General features: G+C 39.4%; 1 protein-coding gene across 1 annotated transcript; it reads right to left on the bottom strand.

The window, feature by feature from the left end:
* Positions 1-171: 171 nt before the first annotated feature.
* si:dkey-32e6.3 lies at positions 172-15,634 on the bottom strand. Its single transcript, XM_042410478.1, has 6 exons — positions 15,093-15,634; positions 14,104-14,276; positions 12,410-12,628; positions 3,609-3,769; positions 3,374-3,506; positions 172-2,555 (listed from the first exon to the last, which is right to left on the bottom strand). Exons 1-6 carry the CDS (start codon positions 15,367-15,369, stop codon positions 2,322-2,324), a joined length of 1,197 nt encoding a protein of 398 aa, XP_042266412.1. The 5' UTR covers positions 15,370-15,634; the 3' UTR covers positions 172-2,321.
* Between the last annotated feature and the right edge of the window lie 88 nt (positions 15,635-15,722).

Here is a 15,722-nt window from a genome sequence, read left to right as displayed (position 1 = left end):
TAATAAAGCAACCTGTTGCCGTCCTGTCTCCCACATTGATCATATTCTGACCGTCTTGATGATGTCAGAGCAGCGAGAGCCAAATCAATTTAACTTACAGTATCGCCATAATACATTGACAATCATCTTGTGCCGTGTGTTTTGGTCGTAATTATGCAAAACGCCACCAAGTTTAACAAAAAACTTAAAGGTTTATTTAACATCAAACGGTATGATTTGACATCAGAAAAATAAATAGATGAAAAACAAAGTTTATTTATATTTAGAACTTCAAGTTATGTTGTGATGTGCGTTCAAATGCAGCATCAGAGTAAGTGGTAACCATGTGACCTCGATGCACAGTGATATTACAGTATCTCATGATTGCTTTGGCTCAGGTTTCATGAGTTTCAGTGTGCAAAAGTCTTAACGCAAAGAGCCAAACTGACTTGCTAAGCTCTTACAGTTTAACACAAACAGCTGTCCTCATATACAAAGTGCAAAACACTAAATCGCTTCAGAATCACAAAATACTGATTAGTATTACGATATTAATGTAACTTACTGCATTTCAGATCTTTAAACTTGCAAGTGATCAAATTATCTTTAGTTTGGTGTCTTGAATAATAAACTCAGTGGTAGATACAGACCAGAAAAAGTAAACAGATGCAGTGAAATAATCATTTTGCCTTTCCTTTAGGATTTACTGTAACATCTAGAGACTATATTTACAGTAATACATCATATTCAACAGCATGCAACAATGATTAAAATTCAGTGACATACTGTACATGTTTTCATTTTTCTGATACTCGGTTTGATATAAATGTTTTCATTCTGTGTGCTGTGTGTGATTTTGAGGCCAAAATGAGGACAACAGCATTTTGTGTTGATTTTTGCACTTTGAAACTTTGTTGTGAAAGCGGAGTTGAAGCAATCATAAATGACTGTAATGTTACCCACCAACAACAAAGCTTCCCATCCCAGCTTTGTCTTTGCATTTTTCAAAGCAGTGCATTCACTTGCATTGTATCTTCTTCAATGGAGCCCGTGCTCAATACAAACTGAACAAAAAGACTAGTATTCTCATTCTCTCTGAGTATTTCTTTCCTTCAGATTACTGACATTTTTTGCATTCAGTTGTCTGGCTAAAACTGACCTGAGGAAAATATAGCAATAAAAATCTCTGTGGAAGCATAATAAATATATACTGAAAACCCTAAAGCTAAAATCACCATAACTTCCACACAAATTCAAAATTATTAAAAGTTTCACACGAGGGTGCTTTTAAAACATAAAAACTGTCGTAAATAATTGAGTGCGAACACATCCCAAACCCACGTTCAACCTAATGATACGTCTCAGTGCCAACTGTGGGATATTAATCTGCTCTGACAAATGCAATCATAAAGCTGCAACATCGTGTTTGAAGTGCCTAATGGATATGGATTACTCTCACCTGGTCACAGGAAATTATATGTCCGGTCATAAATGTAATGTGGTGTCTTTTGAGATATTACTGGAAATGTTAAACGGTATTTAAAGCTCAGAGTTTGAGCCAAATGTGCACTTTCACCCTGTCGTTTTCTGATTGCAATGCCTTCATAATGTGCTTATAGGGCACTCTGAAGTATCACCCTTAAGTTACACATACTCAGAAACCAGATGCTGTTTCAGTCATCTGGAAATATTCAAGTATTACCTTTCACTTGTGCATGTAAACAGTGAAGTCAATGACTGAGATAAAATAAATTTTCTACAGAGTGCGAGGATGACAAACGAGGAGGTAAAGCAAAACTCGTTGGATTATACTTGCTAGATAATAATGCAACACTTGAAGGATTTTTGACCATATCTGTCCCCAATTATGCTGTCTGACCCAAATTTCATTTCAGTTCAGAGTAAGGTCAATTATCCTGTGGCTTTATTAGTCACAGAGACTTTGCTGCAATCACAGAGTCTGGCCTTGCCACTCTGGTGCTTAATTAAGTCAAAAGCTCTTTTTTGTGGGAGTGCACCTTAGGACAGCAGACTACAATCTAATTCTGAAGAGCTCTTTGTATAAGCGTACATTTTTATCATTGCTGTCCCAGAGTAGAGAAAAAGTATGAGTGGTATTTAACCATTTGAGATGAATTAAAATCCTATTTATCTAGCTGCCACATGTATAACTCTCTCTGGAGTGCATTTAATTTGTTTTGGAAATTGTCTTGAATATTTAATCTTTAGGTAATAACTGATACCACTACACCTGCATTCTTATTCAAGTAACCTTCCTCCACATGTACTACCTACACTCTACTGTGTCTGCACTGGGATTGCAGCTTTGGGTTAATGGTACCCTAAATAGAGTTTGTCAGACAAACAGGCATACAGGAAGATGGCGGTTGAGCTGTGCTGTATTCTGCCCCCTGCTGGAGATTCCTCTCATAGTTTTCCTGGCAGATGCGGACACGCTGAGTGAAGTAGTTTGGGTCTGAAATGGCCCGGAGGAGGTCATTCTGGACCAAGGTGATGTCATATAGCTCGGAGGTGCAGGCTGTACGTGTGTCAGCACCACCTGGACCTAAGAAAACCTGAGAAACACAAGCATGCACGCATACACACACACACACACGAACAGAAGGCGGAGAAGGGGGGGTGAGGTGGGGGGGGGTGGCATGTTACTTAGCTTTATGGAGTTCTGAAAACATACAGTTATGAGAAATGACTGCATTAATACCGTCTCCAAGTAGCCCAAAAAAACTGATAGATATATAGAGTCCACAGCATAAACAATTTACTGACAACTGAGTTTCTAGTGTCTATACGTATATAAGGCTGCATCTCATATTTGTGGTAAACTTAATTTGAAAAAAGGACCAAGAGTGGTCGAACATAATTTTATTGCATCATATATATATATATGTATATATATATATATATATGATATATAATCTCTGGAGTTTACTGTTCGGTCATCCAGAACAAAATTAGATTTTTCATGTAGAAAATAACTTCAAATTTCTATGAATGATGAATATGAAAACTTCTGGCTCCTTTTGTTGTTTGGACACCTCATTCTTAAAACAATGGCACTGTTAACATTTTCCAAAAACGAAGATGCATAATTAATATGGCAAAGAAAGAGGGCAGGAGGTGAGAAACCCTTGCGTGTAGGCCGTTCACTTATCACAAAATTTGCAATTCCAGCTCATATGCAGATCTAGTGTAATGCTAAAATATGTAAATGATCAGTTTCAACTAAGCGATCATGACCTGATCTATGGCTTTTTGAGATGTTGTCTGTGCCTCTAAACAGATACATTTTCAATGTATGGAAATGTAGTTTAAATTCTTATGTTTGCGATTTGTGCCATTCATACTGATTCCAGTTTGAAAGAGGTAACAGTACCTTGGGATGAACTATTGTATCCTCATCATTCTGCCGTATGTTGTCATCTATGAAGATGTGTTGAATGTGCTCATCAAAGGGGTCGACCCACAGCGGCTTCCCCCCACGGATGGAGAAGGTATTACTAGCCCACCTGGACAGAGAAACAGGGAAGCAGAAAGATATGGAAAAGGTTTGATGAGGAGTTAAATGCCACAAAACCTACATTAAATGTTGGCTTGAGGAGTGTTCGTACCAGTCAAAGTGGTCCTGGAAGCCTCCCAGGCCCTGCACTGAGCTCAAGTACTGGTACAGGCCTCTTTCTCCATCACGGGTCGACACGCGGTCCTCGGCTCGGCTCAGAACGATTCCTCTCTTGCTGCAGCGGATCTTGCCCGGAGTCATATTCACACTTAACTGAGCAAGAGGAGAGAGGGAAAGAAAGAGTGTGAACAGCTCTGAATTCTGTTGTTTAGCTTAAAACCAAAAGACGCTTCTGTGAAATTATTTTCTCATTAAAAACAGGGCCTCTGGCAGTTTGACCTAAATCAATTGTGATATCAGCATTAAAGTTTCTCAGACATGAAATAAAATAATTATCTTGTGCCAACTACACAAAAAATAACTCTGCTATTCTGTAGCTATGTGATAAATAATGAGGATACTTTACAGATAACCCTAAAACTATTGACATCAAATGAAAATAATAAATAATTGTGGACTTATGGCAGAGTTTAAAAATAAAATAAAAAAGCCCTGTGGTACACAATTTTAACTTAATAAGATGCCCACTTCAACTGACTTTGAAGTTTTAGAAAAATTGGCATCCATTTTTCATAAATTAAATCAGTTATTTTAAACTAAAAGAGATAGTTTTTTAGCCATACTAGTGACGCTCTAGAGATGGCAATGTAGGTCAATTGGTCCACAACTCTGGTCCAGGCTGATATGTCTCAACAACTATTGGATGGACTGCCTTAAAATTATGTACAGATTACCATTTTCCCCTCAGGATGAACTATAATAACTTTGGTGACCTTAACTTTTCATCTAGTGACATAATCAGGACAAAGTTTTATTTTGTCTTTGGTTTATGACTAAATACCTGCAAAACTAATCCCATTCAAATCAGCCTCAGCTGTGGTTTGTGCATAGTGCTAATTAACACTAAACACTGTTAACATGCTAACACACTAAACTAAGATGGCGAACACTGTAAACATTATACCTGCAAATAATAAGCATGTCTGCACTGTGAGCATGTTAGCATGCTGATGTTAGCATTTAGCTCAAAGCATTACTTGCTATGCATATGTACAGCCTCACATCTTCGCATGGCTGAAGATGCTTAGTCTTGATTTTGCTCCAAATCGGCATGCTTTAAAGAGATTAACATGTTTGTTTTCCAAGTGGGCAAATTACAGTTTACACATACTATGTTGAATGTAAGCTAAAGAACAGATGGTAAACCTACTACTAGCCATTTATCCCATACCATTATGTCCATGGCTTACTATAATTTTTTCTCTTAATTGACAATGACAGTGGAGAAAAGGTAGATGGCAAGGGGCTTACAGCAGTCCACATCCATTAAAGATATACTATGCAATATATACTATACACCACATGATCTGGCCTTTTATCTCTGTAGTTCCCTTTGTCGGCCAAATTGTCAGCATGCCATGTGCTCAGTCACCAGGTGACTGCAGCCATCTTGCCATTGTCTTCGCTAACCCTAGCTATCGATATAGTAATTTTGCTTATAGTTATTAAGTTAATTGTTAATCAAAGTTCCAAATTGATAGATTAGTACACTTTGAGATTGAATTGGCTATCTTTTTCCCTGACTCCAGGGTGGTGCCCCGTTATTATTAATTCTTATTAATAATTTCATTGATTTTAATAATGAATGATTATCTTTGATAATCATTAATTATTGCTGATAGCCAAACTTGCAGCCAAGGCCCAACAACTAGGAATTGGTATTTTTACTTTTTTAATAATAAGTGTTACCAAAATAAACAATAAATGATTTCCCGTTTCAAACACTAAATAACACATAAATAAACCAAAAAAAATTCTACCAACATTTCTTTCAGTGTGGGAATGTGTTGGATGGTTTGAAGCAGGTGTGTGACTGTGAAACAAAGCGAGGCAGCAGGAGAGTTGTGTTTCGCACAGAATTTGGGTCGGATCTGTGGTTGTGTATCGATGTAACCGAATCTCTGACTCTTGTATCGGTTTTCTGATACGTATGGGTTAACTATTACACCCCAGCAAGATAGCTATTTTTAAAAAGGAAGGGCAGTGGTATATAAATTGACATTCATCACTGGTTTTCCTTTTAAAAATATATATATATAGATATATATAATATAGCCTTTAAAATAAGGTTTGCAGGTCCATGAAGTAGCATAAGTGCCTGGCCCTTTCAAAATGGAGTGTTCTTGGATGGCACTTTGATATGAATGTTCATATGTGCACCTTACTTGTTTGTCTGTATTTGTTTAGTCATGTATTTGTTGAGTTTTAATGAAAAGTCAATAAATACATTTGTTTAATAAAAAAAAAAAAAAAAAAACCCCCCCAAAAAACCAACATGAGTCATGTGGGTACATCGAGCAAGATGGCGGCACAGTAGATGAGTTCTGCTCACCCACCAATATTTAGACCTTCAGATAAAACCTGCTTCCTCTGCATTGACAAGATATGTCTGAACAGTCTGCAGAGGTTTTCTGGAACCCCAATGGCAAAGTATTCCAAAGAAATGTCAACAAACCACATGTCAACCAGGAAAACACCTCCCCCGACTGGGCAGAAGGAAGCCTCAAGGTTACCACTAGAAAAGCAGACTGAACAAAAAACAACAAGCCTGGAGAAAAATTTGCCAAAATGGAGTACTACACTGCAGGGGGTGGCAGCAGACATGAACTATCAAGGACACAACCTCTGAATTAAAGAACACAGCGAACGATATACAAGAAAGATTGGAAGAAGCAGAGGGACGGATCTCCCACCTGGAAGATATGGCAAGGTGAAGATGGAAGTCCTATGGGATTGTATTCAGATGCTTGAGAATCACAGCAAGAGAAATAACGTGAGATTATTTGGGCTGAAAGAAACCTACAGGACAAACAGCACAATAGAGAGATATGTGAAAAAAAGTTTTGAGTGAAGGACTTGGAACTGATGTGGAATTAAAATGGAAAGAGCACATCGTGCACTAGCCCCTGTGCCCAAAAAGGATCGATCATCCAGACCAGTACTGATTAGATTTCTGCGACAGTCAGCAAGGGTAAGTATTGAAAGTGGCCAGGGAAAAATGTGGGTTTGAATGGGAAGGCCTCAGACTATCCGTGTTCTTAATGTGACATACACACTGGCCTTTCCAGTAACTCGGAAAGGCCAGGAAGGGAAAGTACCGAAGTTTCACGAACGCCAATGAGGCAGAAAAATTCATCAAGATGAACTGCAAAGCAGATGGGTAAGCATGAATGCTCTATCTGGTAACAGAACTGTTGCACAGTGAAGGGTGACATGGACAATGGAAAACAGACTGATTTAAAAGTGGACAGAGCTGAATAGACATGGGTGGGGTTTGGGCTTGGGTCTGTTTTGCTTGAGCAGCAAAGCCAGAGAGTGGCTAGAGGTGCATTACCCCACGGACCAAAACTTTTTTTTTTTTCCTGGTATTGTTTTTATTTCATTTTCTAATTGCTGGAGAAAAGCCAGAGGCCTCAGTTAGCATTATTTGAGGTTTGTTTAAGTTTGGCATTTTGTTTTCTTTCTCCTTTTTTTCCCTACAGAAGTGTTGCGGAAAGAATTATGTTTGGTGATGAGAGGTAAAGCAGGAGCAAACTTAGAGGCCCAGTAATGCCTAAGGATAGAGCTGCAATACATATGATCAGTGAGGACATAGGTTTGGTGAATATATGGCAACTGATACATCCCAGTGAAAGGGAATATACTTTCTTCTCAAACTGCCATAGATCTTATTCTAGAATCAATATGTTTGTGATATCAAAGACCGTTATGAGACAAGTTGTAAATTGTTAAATAAATGCAACAGCTCTTTCAGATCACGCAGCAGTAGAGCTTGATATTGATATAAATACTGACACAGAGAAAAAAGGTAGATGGAGAATGTATACGTTGCTATCACAAGATAAGACCTTTAAATCATTGCTGAAGGAGGATCTTAAATCTTTCTTTGAAATTAATGCTGACAGCACAGATAGAGAAGCAGTGGATTGGGAAGCATGAAGACAGGCAAGCTACTTGCTAGACAACTAAAACAACAAAAGGTCCTATAATGTAATACCAGCAATAAAGAAAGGCGACACAATAGTTTCTTCAACAAAGGAAATAAATGAGATCCTACAACAGTTTTATAAAAAACTATATACATCAGACATCACTCCCAAGCAGGAGGAAATGACAGATTTTTTCAACATTAATATGCCTAGATTGTTATCCGAACAGGTGGAATTACTAGACAGCCCAATAAGAGAAAATGAAATCAGGAATGCTGTGTCATAAATGACAGCAGGGAAGTCACCTGGTCTTGACGGATTCCCAGTGGAGTACTACAAGCAGCATATAGATATCCTGACACCAATATTGCAGGAGGTATACAATGAGGCTTTTACATTAGGATCTCTCCCCCTGACATTCAACAAGGCCTTGATATCAGTAATAAGATCCTGGCCCTACACCTGGAAAAAGCATTACCAAGTATTATACATCCTGATCAAGTAGGATTTATGAAAAATAGATTGTCAAAGGACAACATGAAAAGATTATTACATTTGTTCTGGTTGAATCAAACAGAAAAAGACTCAGTTGTTGCCCTCTCACTTGATGCTGAGAAGGTGTTTGAGTTCAATGGGAATTTTTATTTGCAGTCTTGTCACATTTAGGATTTGGATCAGCTTTTGTCAAATGGATTAAAACATTATATAAAAACCCCAAAGTAGCAGGGATAACCAATGGCATAATCTCGCTCTATTTAACCATACTAGAGCTACTCATCAGGGTTGCGCTCTGTCACCATTATTGTCCAACATAGTACTGGAACCACTGGCTAATGCCATCAGAGCAAAAGCAAATATTAGGGGGCTGGAAGGAGGTAGGAAGGAGCACAAATTATTATTATATGCGGACAATATTTTGATACTGGTAAAGGACCCACTGAATTCGTCACCACATTTAATGGAAACAATACAATCTGACTCCAAACTATCAGAATATAAAATCAACTGGACAAAGTTGGAAGCTATGCCTATATTTGGATCATGTAATCCAAACTCACTGACAAATTTTGGCTTTAAATGGATACCAAAAGGGATGGAATACTTGGGAATCAAATTAAGCGGAGATGAGGAGGAAATGCCCACATTAAATTTTGAACCAGTGCTACAAAAAATTAAAAACTAACTTGGATAAATGGGGGAAAATTAAGCTCACATTATGGGGGAAGGTTAATGTAATAAAAAATAGTGAATGCACCGCAATTCAACTATGTGCTTATGATGCTGCCAGTTACTATACCTCCTCAGATTTTTAAACAATATGACACGATAATTAAAGACTTTTTATGGGAGGGGAAAAGACCCAGGGTGAAACTTAGTAAAATCTATTCTCCTAGGAACAAAGGAGGCCTAGGGTTACCAGATTCGAAATCATACTACATTTCCTTTGAAATGGCCAAAATAGCCAAACTGGAATAGGATAAACAGTTAGAGTGGGTTACTATTGAAAATAAGCTATCATCTCCATTAACCCCTACTGATAGATTATCTCAGTGTACATATAATGTATGGAATCCCATCATGTCTCACTCCGGAGAGATTTGGACCAAAATATATAAAATGTATTATCATATTGTAAACAATTATACTCTTCCTTATGGCATAACTCTGTGATTAGCATCGGAAAGACACCGGTGTACTGGAAGAAGTGGCACCTTAATGAGCTATGTAATATTGCTGATCTGTATGAGGAGGGTTTGTTTATGTCATATGCTGACATAATGAGAAAATATAACCTAAGGGGGAAAGAAAATTTTGGGAAATATCTGCAAATAAGGAACTATATTACCTCCAGGATCCAGTACAGAGATGGAGACCACATCATGGACTGTTTCACACCACCTGAGGAGCATCATCAGGCTTCTGTATTTTACAGAGCAACCGACCAACTGCTTGGCGATGACTGTAAGAGCTTACAAAGATTATGAGATGATGGAGTGGCTGAAAATTATATCCAACAATGGGAAATACATAAAAGAGAAGCTGAAGGGAAATTCACCCAATATAAGATAACACATACATACTACTGGACACCACTAAGACCCAATAGAATGGGTTTAATAAATAGCAATTTGTGTTGGAAATGTCAGAAAGACACAGGCACTTGGGAATACACCGCATCTTTGAATGCCCAATTATACAACCCTTCTGGAGAACAATTCTGGAATATCTGAGCAACTGGTTGGGAAGAACTTTATCACCATCTCCAAGATTATGCTTATTAGGGGATAGAACCCAAATACACAACATATCAGATGGAGAATTTTCAGTAATCATGGTAGGTATCACAGTAGCCGCCAGGACAATACTTCGACACTGGAAAACACCCAAATCTCCAGAGTTAAAAGAATGGGCATACACCATGACAAAAACAGCTTATTACAAACATATGCTTAACAGGATAAATAGCGGAAACAAGAGTAAGGCAACAATATGGGATCTTTTTTGGACTCATTAGACAAACTGATAAACCTGTAGTATGAATGTTGCCTCCTGGTGGTAATTGATATTACAATCTGTTGTGTGGATATTCTTCATAGTTATGTTTGTATTAACATGTCCCTTGCACCACTGATTTGAATTTATTTATTTTGGGGTGTTTTTTGTTTCTGTTTTTTTATACCACTGATGCTACGTGTACTGTAAGTAACAAGGAATGTCTCACAGTGTGAAATGTTGAACCGGCATGCACCAAAGATAAAAGCAATAAAAACTTGGATTACAAAAAAACAAAACAAAACAAAACAACAAAAACAAAAAAAAACTTAAGTGCCTGTCTTCAAGTAAATTTTCAATGACAGGGATGGATTCTGCTGATAAAATCAAGTTGGTAACTCCTTCCACCACAGAGGGGCCATAAAGGAGAGAACTTTGGATTGAAATTTCCTGCCTCGCAGTGACAGTAAGACTAGTGGAAAGGCATATAAAACCAGAATGAGGGAATCCAGGTAGGTGAGTGCAGTGCTAATGGCTTTAACTTAAATTTAATGCAAGCAGCAACAAGGAGCCCATGGACAGTAATGAAAGGTGGAACGACATGAGCTGTTCTTGATTGGTTGAAGACAAGATGTGCTGCTGCATTTTGGACCATTGGCAAAGGTTTTACTGTGCATGGTGGAAGCCATGCCAGAAAGGTGTTATATGGTCAAGATGAGAAATGACCAATGCCTGTACAAGGAGTTGAGTGGCATACTCAGATTAGACCCGAAGTTTGTGATGTTACATAGTGTGAAGGTACATGACAAAGTAACAGATGCAATGTGCTTGGTCGCCAACCACGATGCCCATATTTCAAGCAAACTGAGCTGGAGTCTAATGTTCTGGACCAGGTGGCTGGGACAAACACAATTTCATTCTTACTGTATGTTCAGACAGAATGCAAAGCAAATATTAGATGCAGTGCGATTACATACAAACTCAATACAAGGACACAAGCAGACAAATTTGCGAAGACAATGCAAATTGACGCCAAAGCATGTCTACGCGAGTTTAAACTGTTACAACTTGTTACAATTCTAGGGCTTTATGAATGCGCAAATGCACTTTATAAACGTACAGGGATGAGAGGGAAAAAGGAGAGGCTGGAGGAAAATAACAGAAAGAAAAAATGTTTTTGGTGCATGAGTTCTGAGTTCTGCCAGAGGCTTAACTAAATACAAACACATATACACAGGCACGGCCTATGTTAATTTGCCTCGAACAGCCAAAACACAAACTTAACTTTATCTTGACTAATCGTAACAAATCGTCCAGCAGCCAAATACAGTCAAATAAATGGAGGTGAAAAATGGAAGAAATGCTTGAAGCACATACACAGTGCTCCAGCACCTCACGTGTCAGTCAACGTTCTTCAGCCAGTGTTATAGCAGAAAAAGCACGTGCAAAGGCAGAGTCTGCACAGATACAAGCATCATTTGTTCAGAGTGCAAGCTTACATAGAAGAGGAGGAACAAAGGGCTGCAGCTGAGGCTGCTAGGAAGAAAGCTAAGCTTCAAGCCAAACTACACACACTGTGACTACAGAGAGGCAGCTGCTGAGAATGAATCTGAAGAACATGTACCTGTCACAAGAGCATCTGCACCACCCAAGTCCGCCTTGTGACACTTACAACCACAGAGAGCACCAACCCAACCCAGCCAGTCACTTACACAACCGACCACCAGAGCCCTTGAGTTCAGCTCATCTGCTACAACAGACTTAGCCAAGTATTCAATACGTCATGAACTGGTAAGCTCTGGCCTATTAAAATTTGATGATAAGCCAGACAACTACTGGGCCTGGAAGGCATCATTCCCCAATTCTACAGAGGACCTGACCTTGACACCAAGGTAAGAACTTGATCTTCTCTATAAATTGCTGGGAGCCAAATCGTCTGAGCAAGCAAAGAGGATAAGAGCAGTGCACATCCACGCAGTGGAAATCGTTGAATGCCTCACTCACGGAACCTGAGAAGCTTCAGATTCCAAGACCATACGTACCTGTGTCACTGCTTTCCAAATATTGCAGAGAACTATGTGTCAGATGGTTCCACTATGGCAATATCTGCAGTGGCCTCCATCAGAGCAGTCACCATAAAAGCACCTTTTTTGGGATCAACTACAATTGTAAATTGTTGGTAAAAATGTTTTTTTGTAATTCGGGTGAACTGACCCTATTAAGCTACAACACTGTATACTACTGAGACAGTGGTGGGAATGTCTGATTTTAACTTATGGCTTAGTAATAAATGGGGGTGATTCTATTTTACCTTTAGATCAGGCAGATCAGGGAACAGTGGATGAGCCCCTTGGTTCAGTGCTCTGGATACAGCCCGCAGCACACGAGGTAGGTCAGTTCCGAACGTACGAAACAAGATGGCAAACTCCCTTTCTTCCTGCACCAGGTCTTTGAGAAGCTGGAAGAAGGAGGGAAGGATCCAGTGGTACAGTCTTCCATCCTCACCCTTTACTGACAGCTCTGTGTCTCCCTGCAGTGGAACACAGAGTCAGGGAGCAGTCAGTTACACATGCTGTGACTGCATCAAAATGTCAAACTGGTTTGCAGGAAGTGTAATAGACTGGACTGTAGGTGAATATAATAATGAAAAGAAGCATACGCAGAAAATCCTGATTGTAAAAGGGAGGCCTGGCTGAAAAAACGAAAATAAAAACAGAAAGTGAAACCTCCATATGACTGAATCCAAATGTTTAGTCATACATATGCATATGTATCCACAAATAAATATGCAGTTATACAGTACAAGTTAAAAGTTTGGATACACTTTCTCATTAAGTGATTGGGAAAGTGTGTCTAAACTTTTGACTTGTACTGTAGGTTGCAACAAAAAACTGTTCAAAAAGGAAATTTATCGAAAGGGGACGCATTATGCTTTTCCTTATTTTCAGACATATATATAATGTCACAATGTCAGATGTTCATGCTAAAAGACCGACCTGTCAAATAACTAGGTAAACATATGTAGCAGTAATCCCTGTGAGCAAAAAGCAGCAGCTTCAGACTGCTCTGAACGCTTGGTTTCCAACACTTTTTTCTACTTTCGGCCCAAGCTGACGTCAGTTCATGATGGATTTCTTTATATGGACATCTGCTACGTGCACAGCGTGTAAGTTCGCTGCTCCACTCTGGGAGTAATTACGCCAAACCACGACGCCATTACACAGTACAGCAAAGTAAAATAAGAAGTTTACCTGTTGGAGGTGCGCTGGTTGTCTGCAGCTCTTATGGTTCAGAGCTAGCTCTTAACATCTCACTATGGCTGTTTCTACTCTTCCTCTTCCTCACTGCGTTATTTCTAACTGATCCGCTGAACAAATGGCTCCAAGCTCCATTGTTTCAACAGGTTTCTAGCGCCGCTAACAAAGCTCCGTTTTCCATGGAAAAAAAAAAGTGCCTCATGTATTAAAAAAAACTACACCTGAAAATCTGCAGCTGAGATACCACACATGTACCATAAAAGGGAAAACGACAACTTGTAACAATAATATGGTTAATGGGGAGCTGGGAAGATATGTGCTGTAGTTAAAAAGAGAATTATTGGCTTCTGGAAGAGGGTGCTAGAAAGGACAGAAACCAGCAGACACTAGATAAAACTGTCCAGTTGTGTTTAAATTAATTGTGTTATTACAGTCAGATAAGACAAAAATAATATGTAAATAGGTGCCTTCTTGAAGTATGTCCTACCACTTTTTAAGTAATTTATGTTGCACTGTCCTGTCAGGTGCGATTGTTTTGTCATTACTGTATTTTTTGTTAATACTTCATTCCACGTAAATGTCTCCAGTAAATTAAAAATACTGATGTGAATCTAAAAAGCAGAGGTGACCACTGGGTAAGATTTGTCTCTCAGATCATAGACGACTAAAATATACAAGTTTCTCTGTCTTTATACAAGCACTGTCTATCTGGCCTTCTTAAGCAATTTCAGTCTTATGGGATGCTTGCCTTGATGTCCTCGGGCCAGCGGAGGAGATCCAGATGCTCATCCAGGACCCCGCGGAAACGCTGGCCCGCAGCTGAGGTGAAGCCAGGTATCCGTCCAAACTGAGAGTAGTAGCTAACAGCGCCGTCGCACGGTGGGAGCAGAGAGGGCGATTCACTCAGCCATTCCCACTTTCCTGCAAAGAGGTGAGAAGTTTCTGAGGATGGTTTTAAATGAGGATAAACTAAATGTTTGGCCACAGATTACAATGAGTAGAGGAGTTTGTTTCTAGGGTACTGGTGCAGTATCCTGATGAGCCTTGAAGCTGATAACCTTTAATATCTCATGCAGTAGAACTAAAATGCAGTTGTATAGCCAATGACATAGTCAAGCCCTGTGCAATTACACCTGTTAATCAGTCATATTTTGATCAGTCTGTTCACTTCAACCAATGATGAATAACATGGCCTTGCAACCTGTGAAAAATATGCATGATGATGACATAAAAAGGCATTTAAGGCAATGAATGAATGAATGACTAATGAAGTATTGTCACATCAGTTACATACAACTGGACACACAGAGATGTCTGAGCAAGAAACATAAAAATAAACAGTTCAACTCTCATAGAAATGGCTCTAGGTGACATTCTGCTACAAGTTAATTTAATGACACGTCCATATCAGCATAATGAACGCATCACAGAATATGTATTTATACCTTTGACCTAGTTAAACTGTAGATGACCTGCGTTTCGTCATATATGAGACACCAGTGACGTATTTCATTTCAATAACGTCTGAACTTTTTTGATTGGTTGACAGCTTGTCGCTACTCATGTGTCCAGTAAAAGTAGATGAGGAGGAGGACTTTAACTTCCCTCATTTCTAAAAGTAACTCGGCGTGTTTTTCAAACACCACAGGAACAATAATTTCGATCACTTTACTCGACGCACAGATAAATCCCTACCATTCTTGTTGAGATACGGAAAAGTGTGAATGTCCAGCTCACCGTGTTGGCTCATCTTCCCCCAGGTGACGGTTGTGAGGAAGTAGTCCAGGGCAGCTACAGTCCCCTGACCCGTCACAGCGTCCGACACAAGTATGGTGTTGTTGAGGTCGACATGCAAGACTAACTTTCTCCTCCGGTCATGATTTGAAGACCACAGCCCCCGAGGGACTGTCACTGCGGGGTCCACTGTGCCACACGCGGGCTCATAGACATCTCTGCTGTTTGTCCCGTCATGCTCCTCAGCTCGGCGGCCGCTGTTCTCGTCGAACTCCGCCATGAGAGAGAGTGATACAACGGAAGACAGTTATTTGTGTGAAAATAAGTCAACTAAAACTTGAAAACTAACCGGTTTTACTGTCTGACTCATGCTTATTTACTTCCTCGTTCGCCATGCCATCTTCTTCTTTGGCAGGTGTAGTATTTGCACACTACCAGACGGAGTAAAGCGCGCCACCTGCCGGTGCTGTAAAGCACTTCATACTAAAGGACTTTCCACTGTCCACACAGTGTTTAGAATCATTCTGGCTGATTAGGCATGAGGTTGAAATTGGGCAGAGCTGTGATAGTAATTTTGTGTCCTCGCCAACAAGGTATATGCTTTAATATTAACAATACACGTGTAATTTGGCT

Source organism: Thunnus maccoyii, chromosome 4, assembly GCF_910596095.1.
Source record: "Thunnus maccoyii chromosome 4, fThuMac1.1, whole genome shotgun sequence".
NCBI lineage: Eukaryota > Metazoa > Chordata > Actinopteri > Scombriformes > Scombridae > Thunnus > Thunnus maccoyii.
The sequence above is the reverse complement of the archived record's forward strand: the minus strand, read 5'-3'. Positions and strand labels throughout refer to the sequence as shown.